General features: G+C 42.9%; 1 protein-coding gene and 1 long non-coding RNA gene across 4 annotated transcripts in view; both read right to left on the bottom strand.

Moving 5' to 3' along the window:
- Positions 1-23,194: 23,194 nt before the first annotated feature.
- LOC311053704 lies at positions 23,195-25,082 on the bottom strand. Its single transcript, XR_014601667.1, has 2 exons — positions 24,140-25,082; positions 23,195-23,743 (listed from the first exon to the last, which is right to left on the bottom strand). It is a non-coding gene; the product is annotated as an uncharacterized lncRNA (long non-coding RNA).
- Positions 25,083-26,291: 1,209 nt separating this feature from the next.
- gripap1 (GRIP1 associated protein 1) overlaps positions 26,292-27,332 on the bottom strand; it is a 72,907-nt gene continuing 71,866 nt past the window's right edge. Inside the window, exon 29 of one of the 3 annotated variants that reach the window (XM_084070226.1) lies at positions 26,292-27,169. In XM_084070226.1, the coding sequence (XP_083926352.1) occupies positions 27,077-27,169 (93 nt within the window). In that variant the 3' untranslated portion in view covers positions 26,292-27,076. The remainder of the gene's footprint in view (positions 27,170-27,332) is intronic. The other 2 variants (XM_084070227.1, XM_084070228.1) reach the window with 2 other exon arrangements.

The following is a 27,332-nucleotide window of genomic DNA, read 5'->3' as shown; positions in this document are numbered from 1 at the left end:
ACCTGGGTCCAACGAAACACAACACCAACGGTTCGATTTGTAAAAACAAACACAGGGTGGGACGGGGTGGTGTTACCTTAACCACTTAAAAGCCGTATAGACTTCATACAACAATTGCAAACATAGCCTGATTGTGAGACTTTAACAAAGAAGGAAATGCATGTATTTAATTCAGTGTCACCATAAACAGGGATAAAACGTATCCCCACCGGCAGTGGTGGAAAGTAACTAAGTGCATGTACTCAAGTACTGTACTTAAGTACAATTTTAAGGTATTTTTTACTTTACTGGAGTATTTGCAATTTTCTGTACTTTTACTTCTACTCCACTACGTCTCAGAGGAAAATATTGTACATTTACTCCACCACTACAATTATTAGAAAACTTTAGTTACTAGTTACTTAGTTTAGTAGACTACATTTCGGCCATTTGAAAATAGCAGATGTACAAGCTCACAATGCGTTGCATCGCGGCGCATTGGGAGCTTGTAGATCTTCTATTTTCAGAAGATTTTTTATACACTTTATACATTTGAAAACTTGTGAAGTGGGACATTCTGCAAAATGGGTACTTGCTACTTTTGGTACTTTTTGATACCAATACCAAATATTGATAATTTGATACCCTGCACAACGACAAGTCTGAACTGACTGATGTAAAGTACAGTGAAGTGGGTGTGTCTGTGTCACAGAGATGACAGCTTTCTTGCTGGCTTATGATCTACAAATCAATCTTTCTTTCTTTGAAAATATACAATTTTTATCACAAATATGTGAACAGCTCCCAACTCTCTCCTCTCCTTGGGGCTCTTGTTTGCCTCTGTGTGTGTGTGTGTGTGTGTGTGTGTGTGTGTGTGTGTGTGTGTGTGTGTGTGTGTGTGTGTGTGTGTGTGTGTGCGTGTGTGTGAGAGACAGAGAGAGTAAGAGAGGGTTCGCTGCAGCGACTCGGACTCTATAATTTAACACTCATCCATCTTACATGAGAGAGAGAGAGAGAGAGAGAGAGAGAGAGAGAGAGAGAGAGAGGAAGAGAGATGGAAAAAAGAAAAGGAATTATGGACAGAAGACAGGAGGAAAGAAATTGAACAACAGAGATAGAGACAGACAGACAGACAGACAGACAGACAGACAGACAGACAGACAGACAGACAGACAGACAGGGTGTGAAAGATGGAGGCATGCAGAGAAGAGGAGAAAGATGGAGCGATAGAGAGATGGGTAGAGAGATGGACTTGGATTAGAGACAGACAGAGAGAAGAAGACATGATTGAATGAAAGAAGAATGAAAGGAGAACGAAAGAAGAGGAAGACATTATTGTTGTGTCAGTATAATAAACTGGAGAGACAGGGAGGGGTGTGTGTGTGTGTGTGTGTGTGTGTGTGTGTGTGTGTGTGTGTGTGTGTGTGTGTGTGTGTGTGTGTGTGTGTGTGTGTGTGTGTGTGTGTGTGTGTGTGTGTGTGTGTGTGTGTGTGTGTGGGGTGTCTTATATCCATCTATATATCTAGCAGGCAGCAGAGAACACACACATACTATATTTGTGTTACTGTATTTGGGAGGAAATTTACGTCTTAGGAAGGTGATTTCATGCATGTATTTTTTTGTTGTTGCCATTTTTAACCCTAAAACTAAAGCCAAAAATAGCCGATCTTAAACTCACAATGGGTCGCACTGCAACTCACTCTGTGCTTGTAGATTGGGTATTTTTAGTGCACAACACCGGCACACAATTAAGTATAAATGAGGCATACAGTATCTCCATTCTCCAACCCTAAACCCTAAACCTAACATCTAAATGCCTAATCCCCACATGTTTTCTAATTCTAAGCGTGATTTATTTGGCTCACAAGTATAGTAACACACACACACACACACACACACACACACACACACACACACACACACACACACACACACACACACACACACACACACACACACACACACACACACACACACACACACACACACACACACACACACACACACACACACACACACACACACACACAGCTATCTCAGCTATCCTAATGTTTGTCTCGATCAATTTAAAGGTTAAAAAGATTAAACATCCAACTCAGAGATCTATTGATCTACCGTTAAAATTTCAATTAACTATAACAAATATATTTAAAATGAAGAAAAATATGTTTTTCCAATTACCTGAAACTAATAGAAACACAAAAGTTCCTATTAAATAAAAATAAATCAAATTAGATTAAAAAACAAAAAAATTTAAATGTTTTTTTCAAATTAACTACACAACAAATAGTAAAGATTCACTGAAATAAAAAGTTCCAATTAAATTAAATTCAATTAAATAAAGTCATTCCAAGTGTTTCCAAGCGCACATTTTTTGCTAAACAAAAAAGGCTCGTCCAAATCCTCTAAATTTGCATGCATTTGCATATCCGTTGTCCTCACAATGCTCTTGGGGACCGAGGAGGAGATAAATCCATCGCAAAGTGAACAGGGTGCGGCTGTAGGATACACACTCTCTGATCAACAGATAAATCCATCGCACAGTGAACAGGATACACACTCTCTCCACTCTGATCAACAGATAAATCTGTCCTCGTTGTCACTAAAAGACACCAAGCTGCAGCTACTGGAGTGGTCACAGAGGACAGCGGTGGGCAATGTGACTTCATATGACCTATGATCCCTCTAACTGTGACTTGTCGTGTCTGTACCAGGCTGTGGGTTACCAGGCCTGCTTGTAATAAAGTGGAGAAGACGTCCAGACTGGTTCGGATCAGCATTCTATTTATTCAGCAACAAGTACAGACAGCATAGTAAAGTTCCAGGGAGCCCCTCCTGCAGCCTCACAGCGCGGAGTGGCACAGTACAAAGTTACATTTTCAGTTCGATTCTTATACTGTAGTCCACACATTAGAAAAAGATGAGGTCCCTGTGTGTGTGGGAGTCAGCCCTAAGGGTGACCCGATCAACCTCTTTAATCATGTCCTTTGAACATCTGCCGACCTGATTTGCAACTGTATGTCAGGACACCGGCTTCGAATGCTATCAATGCATTGAATGGGAGATTATCACGTTTTATCAGACCATTGAATGGGCGAGTAGGTGACGAGTAGGCGATACACGGACCTACCCGCGATTTGTCAGACCATTCATTGGGCGTAATCAGGAGCTACTCACCTACTTTGGATGCGGAGCAGTCCCCACAACAATATTTACGATTCTGTGCCTATCGGTACATAACTCCAACGGCGCTGAGTTGGCTCAGGCGAGCGTCGCTCTAGCTCGCCTGAGACTGCGCGCCTCTGCGCGCCTCCGTCATGGTCCGAAACCAAAACAACCAATACCAAAACCGAAACTGAACTATTTAAGTCATCTCCGTTGGTAGGTCAGTATGTCTTGATAACACCCAATGAATGGTCTGATAAATCGCGGGTAGGTAAGTAGGTCGCCTACTTCGCCCATTCAATGGTCTAATAAAAGGTGATAATGTCCCATTCAATGCATTGATAGCATCCGAATCAGGTGGTCAGGAAGAAAGGAGTGAAGACAAAGGCCTAGTCCTTATGTCTCCCAGGTAAAAAAAAATGGTGATGTCAATTTTGATTCACAGCTAGCAGAGTGTCCTTGATGTAGCCTATGCAGAATGCAGACAGCTAGGTTGGCTCTGTCTGCAACACACGGCTCCTAAACTGAATGAAGCAACATTTCTAATATATGGTTTGTAATGTTCACAAAATATAAGCATCTTGGGGTCTAATGTACGACAGACTTCATATGACCTATGATCCCTCTAACTGTGACTTCATATGACCAGGGTCTGTACTGTAGTATAAAGACGGGTGACCTTTGCTGTGCTGGCACCCAAGGTGTGGAACAAACTCCTTTTGAGAATCAAAGCTGCCCCCACCCTAGGGACTTTTAAAAACATGCTTAAAAGGATAGTTCACCCCAAAAATTACTTCCTGTATTTTCTAATTGATAGTCCCAAAATGTCAACATTATCACGTTTTATCTGCCCATTCAATGGTCAGATAAAACGTGATAATGTCCCATTCAGTGCATTGATAGCATTCGAAAGCCGGTCACCAGGGGAATTGAACCTCGACCCTTCCAGTTTCAGGGCGGATGCTCTAACCACAAAGGCCACTTGTAAGAAAGCCGCTCTTGATAAGAGCATCTGATAAAACACTGAATTGTCACCATTTATGATTAACGCCGTTGAATAGCACAGATTCATTCAACTTCATATAAGTTCACTCATCAGTTTACACTGGACAGAACCCCCGACAATAATGATCAAACTCATTTCTTAGGACAGAGCCTTGTTTGTCATAGCTGACCACACTTGAGTTTAGACAAATGGTTGGCTGAAGTAAACACTTACACTTCTATTTATAATGAATGGAGGCGGTAATGAGAGCTCTCCTCTCCTCACACACACTCGCACACCTTCAAGTGAACAAGGAAACAGCTTCTGTGTGTGTGTTTTAAGGTCATTTGTCTCAACTGCAATTGCGGTGAGATTAACTTTACCTTAGGTCTAATCAGTGGTGGAAAAAAAAGTCAAAGTATCAATACTGCAATGTAGAAATACTCCGTTACAAGTAAAAGTCCGGAATTCTAAATTTACTTTAATTTACTAAAAGTACGAAAGTATTGGCATCAAAATGCACTTAAAGTACCATAAAGTAAAAGTACTAAAATGTTTGAAAATAGCAGATCCACAAGCTCACAACGCGTTGCGATGCGACACGTTGTGAGCTTGTAGATCAGCTATTTTCAGATAGCCAATGTATAAAATCGGGCTAAAGTGGTTAATGTCTGTTTTATAATGTAATAATCTATATCTGCAAAGTAACTAGTAAGTAAAGTTTTCAAATTATTGTAGTGGAGTAAAAGTACAACATTTGGATCCGATATGTAGTGGAGTAGAAGTAACAGTATTGGAAATTGGAAATACTCAAGTAAAGTACAAATACCTCAAAATTGTACTTAAGTACAGTAATTAAGTAAATGTACTTAGTTACTTTCCACCACTGGGTCTAATAGAGACAACAGACAGACAGGAATGGTGAATGGTACTGTATAGCGCTTTTATCCAAAGCACTTTACAATGGTCATTAGTCATTACATTCACACACAGACAGACAGACAGTGGAGTAATCCATGCCAGGCACCAACCTGCTCATTAGGAGCAGTTTAGGGGGTTGAGTGTCTTGCTCAACGACACTTCTACACTAACCCAGGGGGAGCTGCTGGGTATCGAACCGGAAACCTTCCGATTCCCAAGCAGCCACTGTACCTCCAGAGCCACTGCCACCCCAGACAGACAGACAGACAGACAGACAGACAGACAGACAGACAGACAGACAGACAGACAGACAGACAGACAAGGTAAGCTGATCCGAGTCTGTGATACAAATAACTGCTGTCTGCTGAAATGCAACACACACACACACACACACACACACACACACACACACACACACACACACACACACACACACACACAGAGTAGATCGGCTATTTTCAGCAAAGTAACAGAGGTCTAGAGAGAAAAAAGCCTTGAGGAGAGGAAGTAAAAGACAAAGAACCATAGAAAAAGAGAGAGAGAGTAGTTATTAGCAGAGAGTTGTGTAGTAACCTATAGTTATTGTCTGACTTCATAATCATCATGTAAATGAGAAACCTGGATGACCCGTGTTTGTTTGGGTTTATGTTGATGCCTTATGTAAAACACTATGAATTACCTTTGTGTGTGAGATGTCAGTCATATTAAAGACAGACAGACAGACAGAGAGACAGACAGACAGACAGACAGACAGACAGACAGACAGACAGACAGACAGACAGACAGACAGACAGACACATAGACCCACACAAAGACAGACAGTCAGTCAGGTTGCAGTGATATAGGGGTCTATATTTAGCATCGCAGTAAAGAGAAAACTCCTGAATTTTTAAACTGGAAACTAACATGTCTGTTTCTGTTTCTCTCTCTCTCCCCCCCCCGTTCAATTGGGGATCACCGTGGCAACCCTCTGGTTTCCCATGGCAGAAATAGAACTGTTACACGCACACGCGCACGCACGCACGCACACGCACACGCACACACACACAAGGGAAAACTGCCCAGAGTGGTGTAGAGAGAGAGAGGCGAGTCTGGCGACTAAAACACTGGTTCGCAAATTGGTATTTTATTTATATCAAGGACCCCCAGTTTGGCAAGCATATTAGGCCATGGGCCCATATGGGCCCCCATAACTCTGACAGTGTACAAAGGGAACCAAATGGACCCGTAAGGTTCCATTTGCACACTGTCAGAGTTACAAACATGTAAGGTTCCATTTGGTTCGTAACAATTTTTTTTTTTTTGGGACCTTCTTAATGACCGCTGGGGGCCCCCGGACGGCCGGACCCCATGTTGGGAACCAGTGGTCTAAAATACTTGATCATCACATTTGACTGTGAATAGCATACCTTTCTTGTTGACATATTTTAAGCATTTTAAGCACATTACCTTGCGGTTTATTGCTTTAAACGACTTACCTTTGAAAAGTGCTCCGCCAATGGTTCTTCTTCTTCTTTCGTGTATCGTCATCAAATGTCCAACTCAGTTTCGTGCAGCCACGCCCACTTCTCTGGTCCCTCTAGGTCTAGGAGGAGGCCACGCCCACTTCTCTGGTCCCTCTAGGTCTAGGAAGAGGCCACGCCCACTTCTCTGGTCCCTCTAGGAAGCAGTGTTGATTTTGTCGACTAAAACTATGGTGAAAAATGTTTGCCGACTACCTTTTTTTCACTGACGAAAACGTAAAAAAAAAAAAAAAAAACTAAGCTATGATGACTAAAACTAAGACTAAATATGTTGACAATTTCGTCAACAAATAAAAACTAGACTAAAATGTTAGTGAGGGACTAGTGGAGAAGAGATCCAGTAGAACTAAAAGACGCTTGGGTGTTGCGCTCTGAAAATAGCAGATCTACAAGCTCACGCGTTGTGAGCTTGTAGATTGGCTATTTTCAGCACGCAAGTTCGCAACTAAGTGTAAAATCAGCCTTTAAGACGCCATCAAGACACTGCCAAAATACATTTTAGTCGACTAAATCAACTGTAGATTTAGTCGACTAAAATCTTATGGTATTTAATCAACTAAAACTAGACTAACAGTAAGACATTTCAGATGACTAAAACTAAATGGAATTTTATTCAAAAGACTATGACTAAAACGAAATCAAAATATGCTGTCAAAATCAACACTGCTAGGAAGAGGCCAGACCAGGTGTTCGTTCGTTTGGTGGGCGGCAGTCTGCTCAAGCTCCTCGAAAACCAATGCTCTATGCTGCTGCTTCAACTTCTACTGCTAATGTTTACTGCTAACACCCAGGACCTGAACAGAAGCTCCATGATGTGGACATTGCTGTGTTGTGTGGTCCATTGGACTGAACAGAGTAGTTGCTTCTCTACTCTACTGGACACACCTGCAGCCCATCAGGCAATCAGCAGCACTCACTCACTCACTCACCATGCAGCTTCCAAGCTGATTTGAACAAAGGAGCAAGCAGGCAACAACACTAGTGTCCCACCAAGAGTCCCCAGGTTTTGAAAAGAAGTGCGAAATCTATTTGAAAAACATATTTCATTTAAGTGTCTAAGCAAACTAATAAAAATAAACAAATAACATTTTGATAAATGATTTAAAATATCATAGTATATATCATAATTATAAACTTCAATATGAAAGGAACATTTCACTTAACCCTTCCATTGTGTTAGGTTCATTTTTTACCCATTGTTAAGTTAAATAGGTAAAACGTACCTGTTACATTTCTTTATTGGAACAAGGCTTCATGAATCATGATATCCTCAGAAACAGCTAATTTAACGCACCAAAATGAATTACCCCCATTTTAGTTAATTCTGATGTTCTCTATAAAAAAAAGTGACATCTGTGGTGTTAAGGGTCAAATATGACCCGGCAGAGAAGTGTGGCTCAATTCCCCCCAAATTGTCAAATTGTCAATATTCAATGTTTACATGTTTGAGAGTGAGAGAAACTTGCCCTCAATTAGTTTCGAAAATTATTATTTTTTGAGTATTTTGGGCTGTATTAAATCACGGGTCAAATTTGACCCGCTAACACCAAAAGTGTCGGCAGATTTCTAACACAATGCAAGGGTTAAAACATCTGCTGCATAATTGCCGATAAAAAAAAAGTCAAATAATGATGGATGGGTCTGGCTCTAGTCTGGAACCGGACCAATCTGCCAGTAACTGGAGTGTTGCTGGCATCAACCAGTGACGCATTCAGGGTCTGAACCTAATGAGGAGATCAACATGGACCCCTGACATCATACGAGACATTCATCTGTTCTCTGCCACCAGGTCTTCACCTCCTCTTCTCCCCTTTCATCTCTCCTCCTCCTCTTTCCTCTCCCCTCGTCTTCACCTCTCCTTCTCTTCTTTCTCCTTTAACCCCTCCCTCCCTCCTTTAAGGGTCTGCATCTCCCCTCCCGTCTCCTTCTCTTCTTTCCTTCTCCCTCCTTCTGTCTCTCTCTCTCTTCTCTTCTGTCCCTTCTCGCTCTCGTTGTTTCCTGTCATCTCTGACGGCTCTCTCTCTCTCTCTCTCTCTGCTCCTCTCATTTCATCTTCTCGTCTTTTCTTTCCTCCTCTCATCAATGTCACCTCAAGGTCATGCCCTCCTCCTTTTTCCCCCTTTCCAGTTGTTTGCTATAGAGAGAGAGAGAGAGAATGCACCCTATGCACAGCAGCCATATTGTGAAGACATTCGCAGGTGTTGCCGATGATACTAATGAAGGCTCTGTTCCATTCTGGTCAAACAGAGTCAGGGTGCTGATGTTGTGCATGTTGGCTCACTGGAAACACTCTGTTACACCAGTGGGTCTACAGTTTGGGTCCAGGGACCCTCATGGGCTTCCAAATGGCCCCTTACGGGTGTGTAACTCTGAGTGTAACTCTGAGAGTGTACAAATGGAACCAAATGGACCCTTACGGGTCCATTTGGTTCCATTTGTACACTCTCAGAGTTATGGGGGTCGTGGAAACCACTGTGCTACACTAAATGGAACAGAGCCTTCATTAGTATCATTGGTAACACCTGTGAAGGAAGTGATAATATGGCTGCTGTGCATGGAGCCTATGGAGAATGGAGCCCAAAAAGTAGCTGATCTACAAGCTTATATAGATCCATGTTGATCGATGTTTCAATTCATGTTAAACAGTAACTATATAAGTTATTATGTTAAAGATGAAGCGCTTCACGTAAACCATTGTTTCTCAAAGTGGGGTCTGGAGACCCCCAGGGGTCCTTGGGGGGGATTCCAGGGGGTCCACAGCAAAATGTGTTAATATACCACAACCTTTTATACTTTGGCTATTCAAAAATAGCAGATCTACAAGCTCATACCATCTGCTATTTTTTTTTTTAAACCTGAAGATTTGTGTTAAAACAGTTTTTTAACTCAAATCTGGGGGGTCCCTGGGAAAAAAATATTTGAGATGGGGGTCCACGGCCAAATAGGTATAATTTTGGGGGGTCCTTGTCATGAAAAGGTTTGAGAACGACTGACCTACTAACATAAGTTATCATGTCAAGATGAAATGTTCACCTAAACAACATAAGTTATCAAGTTATAATATAATGTTTCAATTTGAAAGAATATAAGATTCACCTTATACCAGGGGTCTTCAACAGGGGGTCCAGGACCCCTAGGGGGTCCTCAGAGTTACTACAAGGGGTCCGCTAAATCTTTGTGTGATCTGATTTTTATTTTTTACCTTAACCACTTGAACCCCAGCATCCCTTTTCCAGAGGAGAAATTTAGCCAAAAATAGCCGATCTACAAGCTCACTTGCTTGTAGATCTACCTATACCTATACCTCTTTTTGGCAAAGAGGTATAGGTGTAGAGGGAAAAAAGAGCAGACCAAGTAAACAAAAAAGTTTCTTCTGAAACAAAATGTTATACAATATAGAGGGGGTCCCTGCTTCATCTCTCTCTCAGCTAGGGGGTCCTTGGCCTGAAAATGTTGAAGACCCCTGCCTTATACAGTGAAACATTTTATGTTATGATATTGTTCTAACAAGACAAGTTTGTATGTCATGATACATTGTTTCATATATATAAAAATATGTTGTTTATAGCAATAAACTTTATGTCATTAAGTTATAGTAATCAGTTATTTTTCTGCCACGGTAGGAACATCATTTATATTTTTCTTCTGTTTTACTTTTGATACATTTTCACTTCCCTCAATCTTCAGACAGACAGACAGACAGACAGACAGACAGACAGACAGACAGACTCCTCTGTGACTAACATAATGTTAGTCACAGAGGAGTCTGTCTGTCTGTTATTGTAACATTTCATATAAAAATATAAGTTTGAAAAATGTCCACTTCAACATGGTTAATTAACCCCGGGGTTGAGCCAATCAGCCGTTATCTTGTTAAGACAGAACTCGTTAGGAGGCCACAGTCACCTGAGTGACGGGTCACTTCCTGTGGGACAGGAAGTAGAGTGGACAGCTAATTAGACTGTGATTAAGGTGAAGACAGTCTTTCTGATTCGCGCACGCGCACAAACACACACACACACGCAGGTCAAGTTATGTTTATAAAACATTAAAGTGAGTTTCTCCTCCTCTCATAGGCTACCTCATTCTTTTCCTGAAAGTTTCCCGGCAGTGGAACGCTGCTTTCATGAGTTGTGGCATTTTGTGCCAAACGGGCCTCTTATCTCCCACAAACTTTGAAAGCCAATCGGAAAGGAATCTGGAAAAGCTGGCAGATACGTCTAGCTTGATCACGTGACCACAGACAGACATAACTGTGTGCTGATTTGCCGGATACGGTTTTACAACAACAACACATTTACAATAGGACCTACGGTTCAAAAAACGTGATGAGGCCGATTGGAAAAATGTGGGGCAAAGATTCCTTGGTCCTTCCTTGGCCTACTGGGAGTGTGAATGCAAAGCCCCATGCCCAACAGTCTAATGGTGCCGGAGATTAGCTGCTCACACAATGACACACGGACACCCACAGTGGTGGAAAAAGCACTCAAATGTTTTACGTAAGTAAAAGTACCAATACTGCAATGCAGAAATACTTGTAAATACTGTTACAAGTAAAAGTCTGAAATTCAAAATTTACTTGAGTAAAAGTACTAAAGTATTGGTATCAAAATAGTTTTCAAATGTAAAAAAATGCATGAAAATCTTTTGAAAATAGCAGATCTACAAGCTCGTAGATCTGCTATTTTCAAATGGCCGAAATGTATATAGGGCTGAAGTGGTTAATGCATGTTTTGTAATAATAATCAAAATCTACAAAGTAACTAAAGTTTTCAAATAATTGTTGTGGAGTAAAAAGTACAATATTCGCCTCTGAGATGTAGTGGAGTAGAAGTAAAAGTACTGACAATTGGAAACACTCACACACACTCAACACACACACACACACACACCACGTCGCGCCGCGACGCATTGTGAGCTTGTAGATCGCCTATTTTCCGTTGCAAGACACCAGCCTAAAACCAAGTATAATGGAGCACAATTCTAACTCTAACCCCCATGTATGTCTTCAGGTGGCCGGGCCTGGCGGAGACAAAAAAAAAAAACACAGTTGTGTGGATGGCACTGCCAGGGGGTTGTGTGCAGTGTTGCCAGATTCTGTGAGAGAAACAAGCAACCGGGTCTAGGAAACCCAGCCCAAAAGAAGCGACTATATGGGCCACATGAGCACTTTAACATAATACATCAGCTATTTGAAAATAGCAGATCTACAAGCTCACAACGCGTCGCGATGCGACGCGTTGTGAGCTTGTAGATTGGCTATTTTCAAATAAAATCTTGCGGGGATATTATAATAAGCAAATCTGGCAACCCCCATGCAGGCGGGCAGGCAGCCCTGTGAGTCCATGGTTAATCCTCACAGTCAACGCCTTGCGGTCATTTAAACGCAAATAGATTTTGGTCAGACGGGAAACACTAGCCTCGTACAGAGCCCTGGGGGACTCCGGGTCAACTAAGTGGATCTAGAGTTTAACTCTTTCACTGCCAGAGTATATACATTAAAGGAGTAGTTCACAGAGAAATGACTTGTTTTCTATCAATTACGCACCCCGTGAAGCCTTGAATTCGTAGAGATTTTTTTTGTTTTTGACGCATTCCTAAGCCAATAATCTGATAATCGCGCTCTCTCCGGTAGGAGACACAAAGAGTCTCCTTTGTGTCTCCTACCGGATACATTGGCATCTTTCTTAATGTCGTCAAATTATTGGTTCAGGAATGTGACAAAAACAAAAAAAATCTCCATGAATTCAAGGCTTCATGGGGTGCGTAATTCATAGAAAATAAGTCATTTTTGGGGTGAACTACTCCTTTAATAAACTCACCCGCTGCCAGCGTTTTTGTGTTTTTTTTTTAACCTTTTCAACTGGTCACAGAAAATTTGGATCCATTATGATCCCTCATCGGACTGTGTGTAGTGTGTACACACAGACAGGATCCATGGCCGACCCCCCAGAGGAAACCAATTTCACCTGCGAGGTAACTCCCATGTCGCAGGCACGCTGAAAACAGCATACCGGCATACCGGCAAAAATGCACGTCTTTCCAACCTCCCCAACATTTATGTATATTATGATCGCTTGTCAGACCGTTGGTAAAAAACACAAAGGGGATCACTGTTCGTCGTCAAGAGAAAAGAAAATATAACCGGAGCTTTCCCCTCGTTTGTTAGAGCAGTGGTTCTCAAACTTTTTCATGTCAAGGACCCCCAAATTGACACTTATTAGCCCGCGGACCCCCATTTCAAAAGATATGCCAGGGACCCCCATAAGAGAAGATTTTTTTACGGCATTGATTCTCAACCATTTTAATTTCAAGGACCCCCAGTTTGACATGCATTAGGGCTACAGACCCCCATTTAATGGCATTTATATCACTTGGACCGCAATTTATATTGTAAAATCTATGTTAATTTAACTCTGAGAGTGTACAAATGGAACCAAATGGACCCGTTAGGGTCCATTTGGTTCCATTTGTACACTCTCAGAGTTACAGACCCATAAGGGTCCATTTGGTGCCTAATCTATCATTTAGCTGGGGACCCCCTGGAACTCCCTCAAGGACCCCTGGGGGTCCCCGGACCCCACTTTGAGAACCAATGTGTTAGAGCATGTTGAAACTACGGCGTCTCGCCGACTCCAGGGCAAAACAAAGGCAACTCGAAATACAAGCATTTCCAGGAAACAAATAAACAGGAGGCGGACGGAGGCGGAAGTCTTCGCATGGCGTTACTTCCGGATCCGGGGTGAGTGGAAAGTGAACCTGATCACTCGGGCGACAGAGAACGATGCAAGCTTTTATAAGACAATTAAAGAATGAAAACTAGTCCAAACTCGTCAACGGCAGGCTGCGCCCTTGGCAGAATTCGACGAGTTAACTCGTCCGCGGCAGTAGAAGAGTTACTTGAAGTGGTCCTTGGTCCTATAGTGGGCCTTGGTTAAAGGCCCACTTCACCCATTTTCAACCTATCTTCATATGGTCCTCACTGATGGTACCGTTTTATTCTACTGGGTCTGTGTCTCAGCGAAACCTGCTTACCAGTGAGGTGACATCATCGATATTGGGTAATAAACCAATAAACTACATAAGCTTTCTACCCCTGGAAAGTTAGCATGCTGAAATAGAGTTAGAAGCCATTGCTCTCGCACTATTAAAAAATAAAATAAATGTGAAATCTTGTGTGAAATGACCCCCCTACTGTTAGTAGTAGTAGTATTAACTACAATAACTAGCAGTACAGGATCAGAATGCAGGATTAGAGTCCGTGCATTAGTGGACAAATGTCTCAACACAATGTGCTATTCATGAGCTTCATTTATATATGAGCTGCTCCTTCATCGTACATGCATGAGTGGATGACTGAGCAGGACCTCTGCATCCCTGGGTTCAGGCCGGACGGCAAGTCCTCCGTCTTTAAGCCGTTTATAGACCGGGGAAACGCATCTGTGTGTCATTTTAAGATTTCTTTTTAACTCAAATCTTTGCTTCTGGTGATTCTACGTCTTCTAAATCCTAACAGTTATTTATTTTATTTTATTTATGTTGCTATAATCTCAGTGGTTCTCAAACTGTTTCATGTCAAGGACCACCCAAAATGATATGTATTTGGCTGCGGACCCTCCCATCTCAAAATATTTTGTTCCAGGGACACCCAGAAGCAAAGATTTGAGTTAAAAGTGTGCTGTATATATATATTCAAAGATTTGCACACATTTTCACGATTTCTTTTTCAAAAGTAGCAGATCTACAAGCTCATATGAGTACATAAATATGTAACTCTTTACCCCTAAGATACAGTATGTCACGAGGAAAACTTGAGGGGGGGGGGGGGGGGGGAGTAATATTCGCCAAAAATAGCGACGCGTTGTGAGCTTGTAGATCGGTTATTTTTTGGCTTAAGAGATTTGGTGCGTAGATCGAAAAAGAACGCACCAAGTGCAGTCAGTGCAACGCAGGTGGGTTTTAGAGGGTCTAAGACCGGGAGCGCATCTGTGTCCTTTTTAGATTTATTTTAGGCTATTCAAAAATAGCAGATATACAAGCTCATAGCGCGGCACCGAGTGCCGCGCTACGAGCTTGTATATCTGCTATTTTTGTACAATCGTGAAAATGTGTGCAAATCTTTGAATATATATACATTTTTTAAAGCGTTAGGATTTAGAATTGTTTCTTTTTAAATCGGCCTCAGGTCTTAATGGGTCAAGATACTGTTGTGGCTTTCAAACGTTTAGTTTTTGTAAAGTCAAAATCTCAAGGTACACCAGTAGCCTACACCTGCATTTATATCCCTGCAAAATAGGCCTCTACATAACACCGTATCAGCCTGGAAATGCAAAATGAAAAGTTCAATCAAAATGTTACGGGTAGCTATAGAATTTGCCTCTGCATTGGGAAATAAGTGCACACAGTTCTGAGTGCACACAGCTCTCACAATACAATAGCAAATTGTAAAAAACAATTCCTAACCTTTTGTATAGTTTTATATAGCTATAACAATGTGTGGTCCTCACAAAAGCCCAAGGCACAGCAGTGTGCCTCCGCACACTATTTAGGAAGCACTGCTCTGTAGATTCACTATTGATACAGATCTCAAATAAAGCTTCACCTTTTTTACTGCATAAGGCATTGGTTCTAAAAGTGGGGGCATATTACTGAGAAATAAAATAGGACCAGATCCAAGGGGAAGGCAGCTCTGGGGGTGGTTAAGCTGGACGTATACTTCGACGCACAACATCCTCACATGCTGAAAATGTCTGATTTACAGGCTCACAATCCGTAGCAGAAGTGATGTGTTGTGAGCTTGTAGATCGGCTATTTTCGATATCGAAGCTGCGTTGAACATGGCTACTGCATGGTAGTCGACCCCCTTCTTTTACACTTACATGTAGCATGCAAAATAAATAAACTGCTCTCAAAATGTAAGGAAACTTGAATTTGGGCCATTATATCTTCCCTTTAATAATACCAATCAGTAAGGTGTTTTATATCATTTTAATCGTTGATTCGTCACCTTTACAACGAGGTACAGCTTCTAAACATCGGGAATTCATGGAATGAGCAACACAGGAAAATGTGTGGGTAGCGCCGAACAAAAATGTGCCAAAATGGCCTGTTAGACTTTTCTGGTGGAATTCACTCTTGTTTTGTCACTGTTCAGTTGGTATTCACCTTTGTTGCTTGGAGCATTTAAGATTGCACTCTCCCACAGTACTAAGGACAAAAATAAGGATAAGAAAAAGAAACATGTTGGCCATACACTTCACTCATTTTACACTCAGTTTCAGGGTCCTCAGTGCGGCAAGAGTGAATAACCGGTCTTCCTGGGGTGTTGTCTTCTTGGGGCGCCCACTTTTGGGTCGGTCTTTGACTTCACCAGTCTCACGGAACTCAGTCCTAAGTTTGGATATGGTACCAGGACTGACACCAAATGATGCTGCCACTTGCCCTATTGCACGGGCGAGTACTTTTACTTTTGGTATTTTAAGTAAATTTTGATACCAATACTTATGTACTTTTACTCAAGTACATTTTGAATTCCGGACTTTAACTTTTAACCCATTTTGGGGCGGGAACCTAGCCTGGCTCCACTCCCTGAATCCTTTGCTTCGCATTCAGGGTCTGGTAGCGCTGTCGAAGGCGGGTGTTTCTCGGTTGAAAATCTGTACGACGAATCGGGATCGGGATAATCCAGTATGAACCAATCGCGTTGGTTCATAGTGGAGTCCCACTTTGGCCACGCCCCCATCTCAGAAATCGGCTAATGGAGTGAAACGAAATGAAAATTCAGGCTGAGTGTCAGGCTAGCGGGAACCCCTATTTGTAACTATACCTTTCAGGACGTGAACCCCTTTTGGGGTTCTTGTTGCTATGTACAGTATAGCAACATACGTTTTGTGTAATTTTTAGCGGCGATCCTGCTCTATACCTGACTTTGTCCGTGTTCACCGTCAACGTTCTGATTGGTCAGACCCGTCAACGTTCTGATTGGTCAGACCCGTCTGCTCTATACCTGACTTTGTCCGTGTTCACCGTCAACGTTCTGATTGGTCAGACCCGTCAACGTTCTGATTGGTCAAGCTTCACGTGACACATGGCTATAAACACATTATAAACACATATCGAAGACATAATGTATCAAAGGCGCCGCTACCTTCACACAGGGTGTGATTTTTAGCGGCGCTAGCCGCTCTATACCTTTAGGTATAGAGCAGATATTAGCCCTCTATACCTGGCTTTTGCGTCAACGTTCTGATTGGTCAGACACGTCAACAAAGTGATTGGTCAAGCTTCACGTGACACGTGGCTATAAACACATTATAAACACTTATTGATGACAAAATGTATCAAAGGCGCCGCTACCTTCACACAGGTGTGATTTTTTAATACATATTTGAAGTTTTTCAGAAAACTTAGGTCAGGATTTAGAAGGCCTCAGGTCTAAATGGGTTAACAGAGTATTTCTACATTGCAGGATTGGTACTTTTACTTAAGCAAAAAAAAATAGTACTTTTCCCACCACTGCATTTTGGTGGCATAGCAGTAGAACGTGTTTATCCCCTTGTTTGAGGCAAATCTGGGTTGAACATGATTTGTGGAGCTCCCTCTGGCGTTGTGTTTGTGGACGTCTTTAACATTGTTGAAGTAGCTTGACAGGTACATGGGCACATGCAGGACCCTCTACACTTGCGGTTCCCCAACGTCTTGCTCGAGACCCAAAAGAGAAATTTGATGTCTCCCTGGGACCCAAACTAGTAAAAGATTTGTCTCACAACGCGTCACGATGCGACACGTTGGGAGCTTGTAGATCTGCTATTTTCGAAAATAGGTAATTCTTTTTTTTTGGCAATATTTGTTTTTATAAACAAATTTGCCATGGCTGCCAGTTCCCACCTGATGTTGTGTGGGAGGCCAGACTTCTCCAGACCGTACTGAATAACTGCTTCTTTGCATAATGTCTTCAGACTAGGACTCAAGTCTAAGATATACATATCATCAGCGGGTTCTATGCCTCCTTTGATTCCTACTTTGTGTCCTCCAAAGATGAAGACACGATCTCCCACCATGCAACAGCACATACTATACATTGGACTCGGCGGGCCTTCCCCCTTGGGCTCAACCTTCTTCCAGGAGAGGGTCTCTGGACTGCATTTCCACATATCACTGCAGGCTTGGCCCAGTTTGCGGCCACCACCAACTATGTACAGCTCTCCATTGTAGGCAAATGCTGAATGACCAAAGCAGTATCCTGGAGGAAGCTGTGCAGATGGCGTGCTCAGCCAGCAGTTAGTCTCTATGTCAAACACTCTGATGTAGTTGCCCCCCGAAAACTGCCTCCCAAATACAAACACCTTTGTCCCGATGATGGTGGCAGAGTGACTTGTTGACCACAGTGGTGGTGGTGTGCCTCCGGTGTTAATTAAGGACCAGGCCATTGTGCTGGTGTCCAACTTGTAGAGGTCATTAGTCGACTGGGTGAATACTCCATAGACATACACGACTTTCCCCAAGACTCCCAAGACACAGGCTTGGGGAAGGCCCCTCCCATCGGGAACAGTCCCAGAAACGCTGGGCTTGAACCATCTGTGGGTGTCGACATCAAATGCATAAATCATGTCGAAGTGACCACCCCCTACCCAGATGTAGACTGTATCCTCTACCAGCACAGTTATGTGGCCCCAGAGCGAGCGAGGCCATGTCACCTCAGGGTGACATGGCCCTCCTCTTCCAGGTGTCACCGGAGGCAACTTCAACCAGCATAAAGACACAGTGTTGAAGACATGCACCTTGATGTTGCTGGTCCCTCCTTTTAAGAATCCAAAGTGATACAGTTTGTTCCTCACCGCTACAGACGCATTAAAGCTTCGCTTCTTTGCTTTGGAAAACATCACCCTATCTGCCTGTTTGTTTGTCTGCCTGCCTGTCTGTGTCTGACTGTCTCTGTATCTGTCTCTCTTTCAACGTCTACAGTCATTTTCAACACCTGCATCGTCTTGTATATTCTGGTATGAAATCACATGTAACACAAACTGTTGCCATGCAATGCAATGTCTTAACAACGCCAATTTGTACAGCTATTCCGATCTTGACCCTTTGACTATGGCGCTATTCTATTTCCAACGGCTACCTTTCAAACACTTTCAGAACAGAATGCTGGTGACAGAGGTCACAGAAGGGCTCGAGGGCGTTGTTTTGCCACATGGACGATGTGCCGGTGTGAGGCCGAACACAAGAGGAGCATGACGCTCGCCTGTAAGCTACGCTGGGGGAGATTCAAACAGCAACATCACTCTGAGCACTGATACATGTGACCCGTCGAAGCCAGAGGTGACCGTTCTAGGCCAGAGGTCTTCAACAGGGGGCCCTCAGAGTTATTACAGGGGGGTCCTCCAGTTATTGCCAGACCCAGAGGGTCGGCCTACATGAGGCTTTGTCTGTCCCACTTCCGTCCCTCTTCCGTCCCTCTTTTGTCCCTCTTTTCTACATGAGGTTTTGTCTGTCCCTCTTTTGTCCCTCTTTTCCTCTTTTCCTCTGCACACACGTCATGCGAAGTCCGGCCATTCAGATTTCCTGGTACTGCCAGACCCTGGCAGTACCAGGAAATCTGAATGGCCGGACTCCTCCAGGTCTCCTGGTTCTAGTTTTAATTATGCACACACCTGTGACTGGCACACACCTGAAGCCCATTGAATGTCATGAATGTCACGACATTGAATGTCAGCAGAAAAGTGTAACAGGCCATTTTGGCACATTTTTGCTCGGCGCTACCCACACGTTTGCCTGTGTTGCTCATTCCATGAATGCCCGATGCTTACAACCTGTACCTCATTGTAAAGGTGACTAATCACCGATAAAATTCAAGTTTCCTTACATTTTGTGAGCAGTTTATACATGATGTTAATCTAGTAATCATACTAGTTCAAGGTTTCTGTATTGTTACATCTGGTATGGGTGTATAGGAGTAAAATGATTTAGCATGTTTTAGGAACATAATGCTACATACAATACATTACATATCAGTAACAACAACAATAGCAGCAAAATAGACTATATTCACTGGCTATGGAGCTGGCTGAGGGAGTGAGTTGTTTGACTCTCTGGGTTCAAGCTGGTAGGAGATTCTAATTCTAATTCTAAGTCCAATAGGCTCTATGCACAGCAGCCATATTGGGAATGAATTGGGCCCCTTCCTTACTTCCTTCACAGGTGTTACAATGATACTAATTAAGGCTCTGTTCCATTTAGTGTGGCATAGTGGTTGTCTTATTTTCAAGGACCCCCATAACTCTGAGAGTGTACAAATGGAACCAAATGGACCCTTACTGGTCCATTTGGTTCCATTTGTACACTCTCAGAGTTACACACCCACCATAAGGGGCCATTTGGGAACCAAAATGGAGTGTTTCTAGTGAGCCAACATGCACAATATCAGCGCCCTGACCAGAATGGAACAGAGCCTTCATTAGTATCATTAGTAACACATGTGAAGGAAGTAAGAAAAGTCTGTGTGTCTATACTCAGTCCATGATTGTTTTGTTGATATAAAGTTATACATCTACGTTTTTTGTCACTATATTTGTATCCTAGGAGCAGTGAGCAGCTGTTGGTTGTAGCGGCTCGGGGAGCAGTTAGGGCTTTAAGTGTCTTGCTCAGTCTGACGCTTTGACACATTGCTGAGGCCTGGAATCGAACCTGGGACCCTTTGCTTTCCCAGGCGGGCTCTCTAACGATGCAGCTATGGCCGCCCCATGTTGCCATGGTTACCTGATGTGTCCAATCACAGTACGTTGAGGCCGGTCTGGCACCTGATTCGGATGCTATCAATGCATAGAATGGGAGATTATCACGTTCTATCAGACCATTGAATGGGCGAAGTAGGCGACCTACTAGCTACCCCGCGATTTATCAGACCATTCATTGGGCGTAATCAGGAGCTACTGACCTACCGACGGAGATGACTTAAATACTTCAGTTTCGGTTTTGGTTTTGGTTGTTTTGGTTTCGGACCATGACGGAGGCGCGCAGTCTCAGGCGAGCTGGAGCCCCGGGCCACCGAGGGAGCTAAGGCGACCGAGTTGCCGTCCGGAGCGGTGCGACGCTCGCCTGTGCCTACTCAGCGCCGTTCGAGTTATGTACCGATAGGCACAGAATCGTAAATATTGTTGTGGGGACTGCTCCGCCTCCGTCGGTAGGTCAGTAGCTCCTGATTACGCCCAATGAATGGTCTGACAAATCGCGGGGTAGACAGTAGCTCGCCTACTTCGCCCATTCAATGGTCTGATAGAACGTGATAATCTCCCATTCAATGCATTGATAGCATTCGAAGCCGGTGGGTCTGGAGTCACGTGGAACTCCATTTTGGGGAAATGACGTCATATTTGATGAGTGGCGATTTGAGAAGCTGGATTTAAAGGCTGATTCCACACAGTATGAGGACATCAGTGAAAGAGAAGCAGGCTCTACAACCAATAGAGCACCGAGTGGAAGTCAAAACCGACCATTCCTGGATCGTATCTTGAGATATCACTGTTTGGGTTCTTAGACATCACTGGGACAGTTCTAGACAGCCGGAGAAGACACTCTGTGAAGAGATGGAGAACAGGCTGTGTGATGCTGAGATGAGGAGGATCCAGCAATATGAGGTGGATGTGACTCTGGATCCTGATACAGCACTTGCCTACCTCATCCTGTCTGAGGATGGAAAACAAGTGAGTCATGGAAACGTAAGTAAGAATCTCTCAAACAACACGGAGAGATTCGCTTTCTGTCCCTGTGTCTTAGGAAAACAAAGCTACTCCTCGGGACGGTTTTACTATGAGGTTCAGGTTGGAGGGAAGACTTCCTGGAGTGTAGGAGTGGCCAGAGAGTCCATCGACAGGAAGAAATGGATCCAGCTGTGTCCCAACGATGGTTACTGGACTATAGGGTGGAATGGAAATGAGTACAAGGCATATGCTGGCGCTCGTGTCCAGAAGGTGGGAGTGTTTGTGGATTATGAGGAGGGTCTGGTCTCCTTTTATGATGTGGAGACCAGAGTTCATTTCTACTCTTTCACTGGCTGTACCTTCACTGAGAAACTCTGTCCATTCTTCTGTCCAGGTTTGAACCGCAATGGTACAAACTCTGCTCCTCTGATCATCTCTCCTGTCAATCACACTGATTGACAGGATTAATCCTTACATTTACAATAGAACGTGTAAAGTACACAGTATACTCTTAACAAACCTGCTTATCTGCAGCAGTTATGGCTTCAGTGCCTTGCTCAAGAACGCTTCATCCAGTTATAAACACTGGCGACGACCTTTCAAGACAGTCAAGGTCACGTCACCTCCTGACCTTTAGGACATGATCCACCCCTTCACAAACACTTTGCATCAGATATCAGTTTTTTCTTTCTTTTTTTTGGGGACCAAATTAGGTAGAAATAGTCATATGAAAGAGTCATATGACAATGAGCACCAAACAGGGTTCTGATACTCCATACCGTTTGACTGTAATTGGATTCATAAATGTGTGGGCGGGCTGGGACCTATTTCTTATCATGTTCTGGACATGTTTTAATCTGGAATTTCAAGTTTGGCCGGTTGGTGCCCGGCTACATGAACGAGCAAAAATGGTTTCGACCAATGGCACTGACTCGCAGGCTTGTGAGTTTGAAGTGTATGTGTGATGGTGCCCTTACACTACACCCATTAAGACCTGGAACGCATCTGTGTCATTTATTGATTTGAGCTGAAAAGCATTATTTTACACTTTGGCTATTAAAAAATAGCAGATATAGAGTGCCGCGCTACGAGCTTGTAGATATGCTATTTTTGAAAAATCGTGAAAATATTATTTTAAGGAGAACAATTTTAATTCAAGTCTTTGCTTCTGGGGGTCCCTGGAACAACATATTTTGAGATGGGGGGGGGGGGTCAGCGGCCAAATACATATGAAAAAGTTTGAGCACCACTGATATAGAGACATACGTTTTTCAGAATACCGTTGGGATTTGGAAGACATTTTGTAGAATCGGCTTCAGGTCCTAATGGGTTAAATGCCCATAATGCTGTGTGGTCCAACTCCCTCTCTGCTTTGTATCGACCCGACAGCTTCTGAAACGGTGACAAAACCTATTCGCACACATTCTCACTCATTAAACAAAAGCACAACATTTGTTTTTCAAAAGAATTCACCCCTACGTCTCACAGACTCTCTCCCATATGCATGTAAATGCGGTCATACTCTCAAATATCTCCTACTGCTCACCCATCTGCTCTCTAACATCAAATGACACTTTAAAGCCTGTGGAGCGATTACACAACCTAACCGACAAGATCTGTAACAAACGTACCATATTGTTCACACATCATTGTATTGCACTTGAAAGACCTAGTGCGCTAAACTTTTGAGAACTATTATCAAATTAACAATCAATGAAACTCAACCACAAGACAAACAAATAAAAAAAAATAAAAAAAAAGTCTTCCCAGATACAAGCCAAAACATCTGCACTGGGAGTGGAATACAGCTGTATTTATAGTATTTATACTATTAAGGTGCAAATCTTCGCTTACTTAACTCGGTTGTGCATGTCACCATTGTGTTTGTTCTAAAAAAAATATTCCATTCCAGAGACGGGGAATCATCAGACAATAGTTGTATTTGAGCTCATTATAATTACAATAATAATAATAATAATCATACACATCTTCAATCTGAAATCAGGACTTTGTCATAAATACAGTTGATTTTTCATACAGTTAGAAGTCATATCAGTGTCTATATACAGGATTAATCCATAAAGACAGAAAACACAACATACCTCCTCATCACAACCTCCTAGAAAAGGTCATTAGAACCTCCTAGAAAAGGTCATTAGAACCTCCTAGAAAGGTCCTCATCACGACCTCATCAGGTGCAGAACATCAGTGTGAAACAAACCTCTACAAGTTCAGTAAGAAACTGTGTTCTGTTCAGATGTATCGCTGACCTGAGGTCAGTGCAGATAGTTGTAATGGTTTAAATAAATATTCCGTTACTTTTTCACAATAAACCATGAAGAAAAAAGACATCAGAGGACCAGTCGACTTTGTTTCCGGTAAATGTTTACAAACGCACACATCACCCGTTCATTTAACTGAAACCTGCAACGTCATATTACTGGGTCTGATTCATGATGGCCACTAATAGGCTCTATTCACAGCAGCCATATTATGAAGACATTCACAGGTGTTACCAATGATACTAATGAAGGCTCTGTTCCATTCTGGTCAAACAGAGTCAGGGTGCTGATATTGTGCATGTTGGCTCACTGGAAACACTCTGTTACACCAGTGGGTCTACAGTTGGGGTCCAGGGACCCTCATGGGCTTCCAAATGGTCCCTTACGGGTGTGTAACTCTGAGAGTGTACAAATGGAACCAAATGGACCCTTACGGGTCCATTTGGTTCCATTTGTACACACTCAGAGTTATGGGGGTCGTGGAAACCACTGTGCTACACTAAACGGAACAGAGCCTTCATTAGTATCATTGGTAACACCTGTGAAGGAAGTGATAATATGGCGGCTGTGCATAGAGCCTATTACAGTACCAGATCTAATCAGCAAACCCTAGAGATATCTTATTAAGCAGTTTAAATGAAATATAAATAAACCTTCGATACTTCATTGACCGGAATTGACGTCGCTCTATACTTGGTCTGCTCCTTTTGTCCCTCTTCGCCAAAAATAACCGATCTACAAGCTTAGTTTTCTCCGAATGTTTGCCCCAGAACAGGGACGCTGGAGTTCACGTGGTTAAGCTGCCATCAAGGAATCAGACAACCCAGTAAGATGAACTTGTAGAAGCTTGAGTTTCAGGTTACTAGAGAACGTGGGCTCGGTGAAGAGGTCATGCACAGGGCAGGTACGCCACAACTTGCCCCCCAAAAACAGGCTATTAACGTATGGAACCAATATATATATATATCCAAGACAGTAAATAATGCAGTAAATTATACCATTAACTGAACGTGTCGTTTGCTGTTTTAGCGTATGAAATAGATTCAACTGCATGTTTTATACTGGTTAAGTATCCCAGGACGTGGACAGAGCCCAGTCAGCGAATAACAGGAATACGCGTTAACCCAGGTGATAGCCAAGACTGGCAGGTTTCACTTGAGATACGTTAAGCCAAAGCAGAAATGTACAGTCAGCGACAATAGGAGAGAGTATTCCGGTAAAAGGCTTGTGATCCAGGACATAGTCAGGCTCGAAACAGTTTAAGATGACCGAGTTGCAGAAAGCAAGGCTGATCTACAATCAGTTACAATGTAAGACAGTTAGTTACAGGTGTGTCCAAGTCCAAGACATAGTAGTCAGACCCTGGCAAACAGACAGTTACACTGTTAACCCTTTAAGGCCGGGAAAGAATCTGTGTCATTTTTAGATTTCTTTGGCTATTCAAAAAAATAGCTAGATATACAAGCTCGTAGCGCGGCACCGAGTGCCGCGCTGCGAGCTTGTAGATCTGCAAAAAAAAAAATTATCGTGAAAATGTGTGCAAATCTTTGAATGTATATATACATTTTTAACTCAAGTCTTTGCTGCTAAGGGGGTCCCTGGAACAAAATATTTTGAGATGGGGGAACGCAGCCAAATACATATATATATTTTTTGGGTGGTCCTTGACATGAAAAACTTTGAGAACCACTGATTATAGCAACAAAAAAAACTGTTAGGATTCAGAAGATTTAGAAGACATTTGTAGAATCCCCCAGAAGCAAAGATTTGAGTTACAGATGTTCTCTTTAAAAAAAAATACATTCAAAGATTTGCACAAATTCTTACAAAAAAATCAAAAATAGCAGATGGCGCGCCATGAGCTTGTAGATCTGCTATTTTTGAATAGCCAAAGAAATCTTAAAAATGACACACAGATGCGTTCCCGGTCTTTAAGGGTTAAAGTAGCAGAGATACAAAATAATAATATTGTCTTCCAGCATGTAAGCCACAGTTCTGACTAAAAAAAGATCTCAGTTCATCAGCCTTGTGACCAGAATGTTGCTGGGTGCCAATCCAAACCCCAGACCGGCTGGGGCCATCTGGATGGAAAACGCAGCCTGCTGCCACAGTGTCTTTGAGCAACGCACCTGCCACATGTGTGTTAGGGCTGGGCAATATATCGCTATGGTGACGCGAGACTAGATACCAGCTGGGATTTTGGATATCGTAATATGGCAGAAGGGGTTTATTTTCCTGATTTTAATGCAATGAAAAGTTGTTTTTGATATAATCTTTCACTATATATATATTTTGTGTTTTTGACAACTTTTCTAAACACTATTCTTGAGAAGACACTTGCCCGCAGGCACTGGAGATGTACTAAAAAAAAAAAACGCTGTTATATAAGTTTGGTTTTGGAGCGGTACTTCTGCGGTTTAGTTTCAAACTGAATAGGCTCTATTCACAGCAGCCATATTATGAAGACATTCACAGGTGTTACCAATGATACTAATGAAGGCTCTGTTCCATTCTGGTCAAACAGAGTCAGGGTGCTGATGTTGTGCACGTTGGCTCACTGGAAACACTCTGCTACACCAGTGGGTCTTCAGTTGGGGTCCAGGGACCCTCATGGGCTTCCAAATGCCCCCCCCCCCCCCCCCCCCCCTTACAGGTGTGTAACTCTGAGAGGTTCCATTTGTACACTCTCAGAGTTATGGTGGTCGTGGAAACCACTGTGCTACACTAAATGGAACAGAGCCTTCATTAGTATCATTGGTAACACCTGTGAAGGAAGTGATAATATGGCTGCTGTGCATAGAGCCTATTGTGGGAATCGCAGTTCTAACAGAGCATAGATAGACCAGGGGTGTCACCAAAAGGACTACTAACTAATATTATCGCCACAATGTCGATAGCGGTATTTGGTCAAAAAGCATGTGATATTTGACTTTTAATATCGCCCAGCGCTAACGTATGTAACTGCGTGAAAACCAGCAACCGTCGCTGGTTCCATTCAAGATGTCTGGTCACAAGGACAATGAAAAGATCTTATATAGGTTAGGTGGTCCAGTACATAGCCAGGTCCAGCAACACACACACACACACACGCACACACACACACACACACACACACACACTAAGATATCAGAAGTCCATTCCCTTGGGCCTTGAGTTTCAAGACGTAGCCGGGGGGGGGGGGGGGCCCAGAAAAAGGAACAGCGCCACACTGTGACCAAAGCAAAGCGGTACAGTCCAATTACGGTACATTCAGTAGTAACAGACACACGTCCCATCCATTCATCCCTCCATCCACAGTATCTCTCACTCCTCTCTCTCTCTCGCTCCATCCTGCAGTGTCCATTCTGTCCTTCTCTGGTGAAGAAAAAGATGGAGGGATGGTTAACAGATGGATGTTTTTTTTCCCAGCATTTATTGGACTTCAGTGGCTGAAGGCGTTCCAGAAGTTAGTTAGTAACGCTGGTCTGGGGTGGGGGGGTCGTTGAAACTAGAAGATGAGGAGGGGGTTGTTTCCCCCAGTGTTTAGTCGGATCCCAGACCAGCTGCACTGCTGCCTCCTCCACCGCTGCTGTCTTTACTGAGACGGACTAATTCCTGAGACAACACCTCCAAGTCCTGCACAGAGAGAGAGAGAGAGAGAGAGAGAGTTAGAATGATAAAGAGAAAATCAGTGGTGGAAAAAGTACTCAAATTCTTTACTTGAGTAAAAGTACCGATACTGCAATATAGAAATACTCTGTTACAAGTAAAAGTACAGAATTAAAAAATGTTCTTGAGT

This window comes from Gymnoscopelus microlampas, assembly GCF_963454915.1.
Source record: "Gymnoscopelus microlampas genome assembly, chromosome: 10".
NCBI classification, from domain to species: domain Eukaryota; kingdom Metazoa; phylum Chordata; class Actinopteri; order Myctophiformes; family Myctophidae; genus Gymnoscopelus; species Gymnoscopelus microlampas.
The sequence above is the reverse complement of the archived record's forward strand: the minus strand, read 5'-3'. Positions and strand labels throughout refer to the sequence as shown.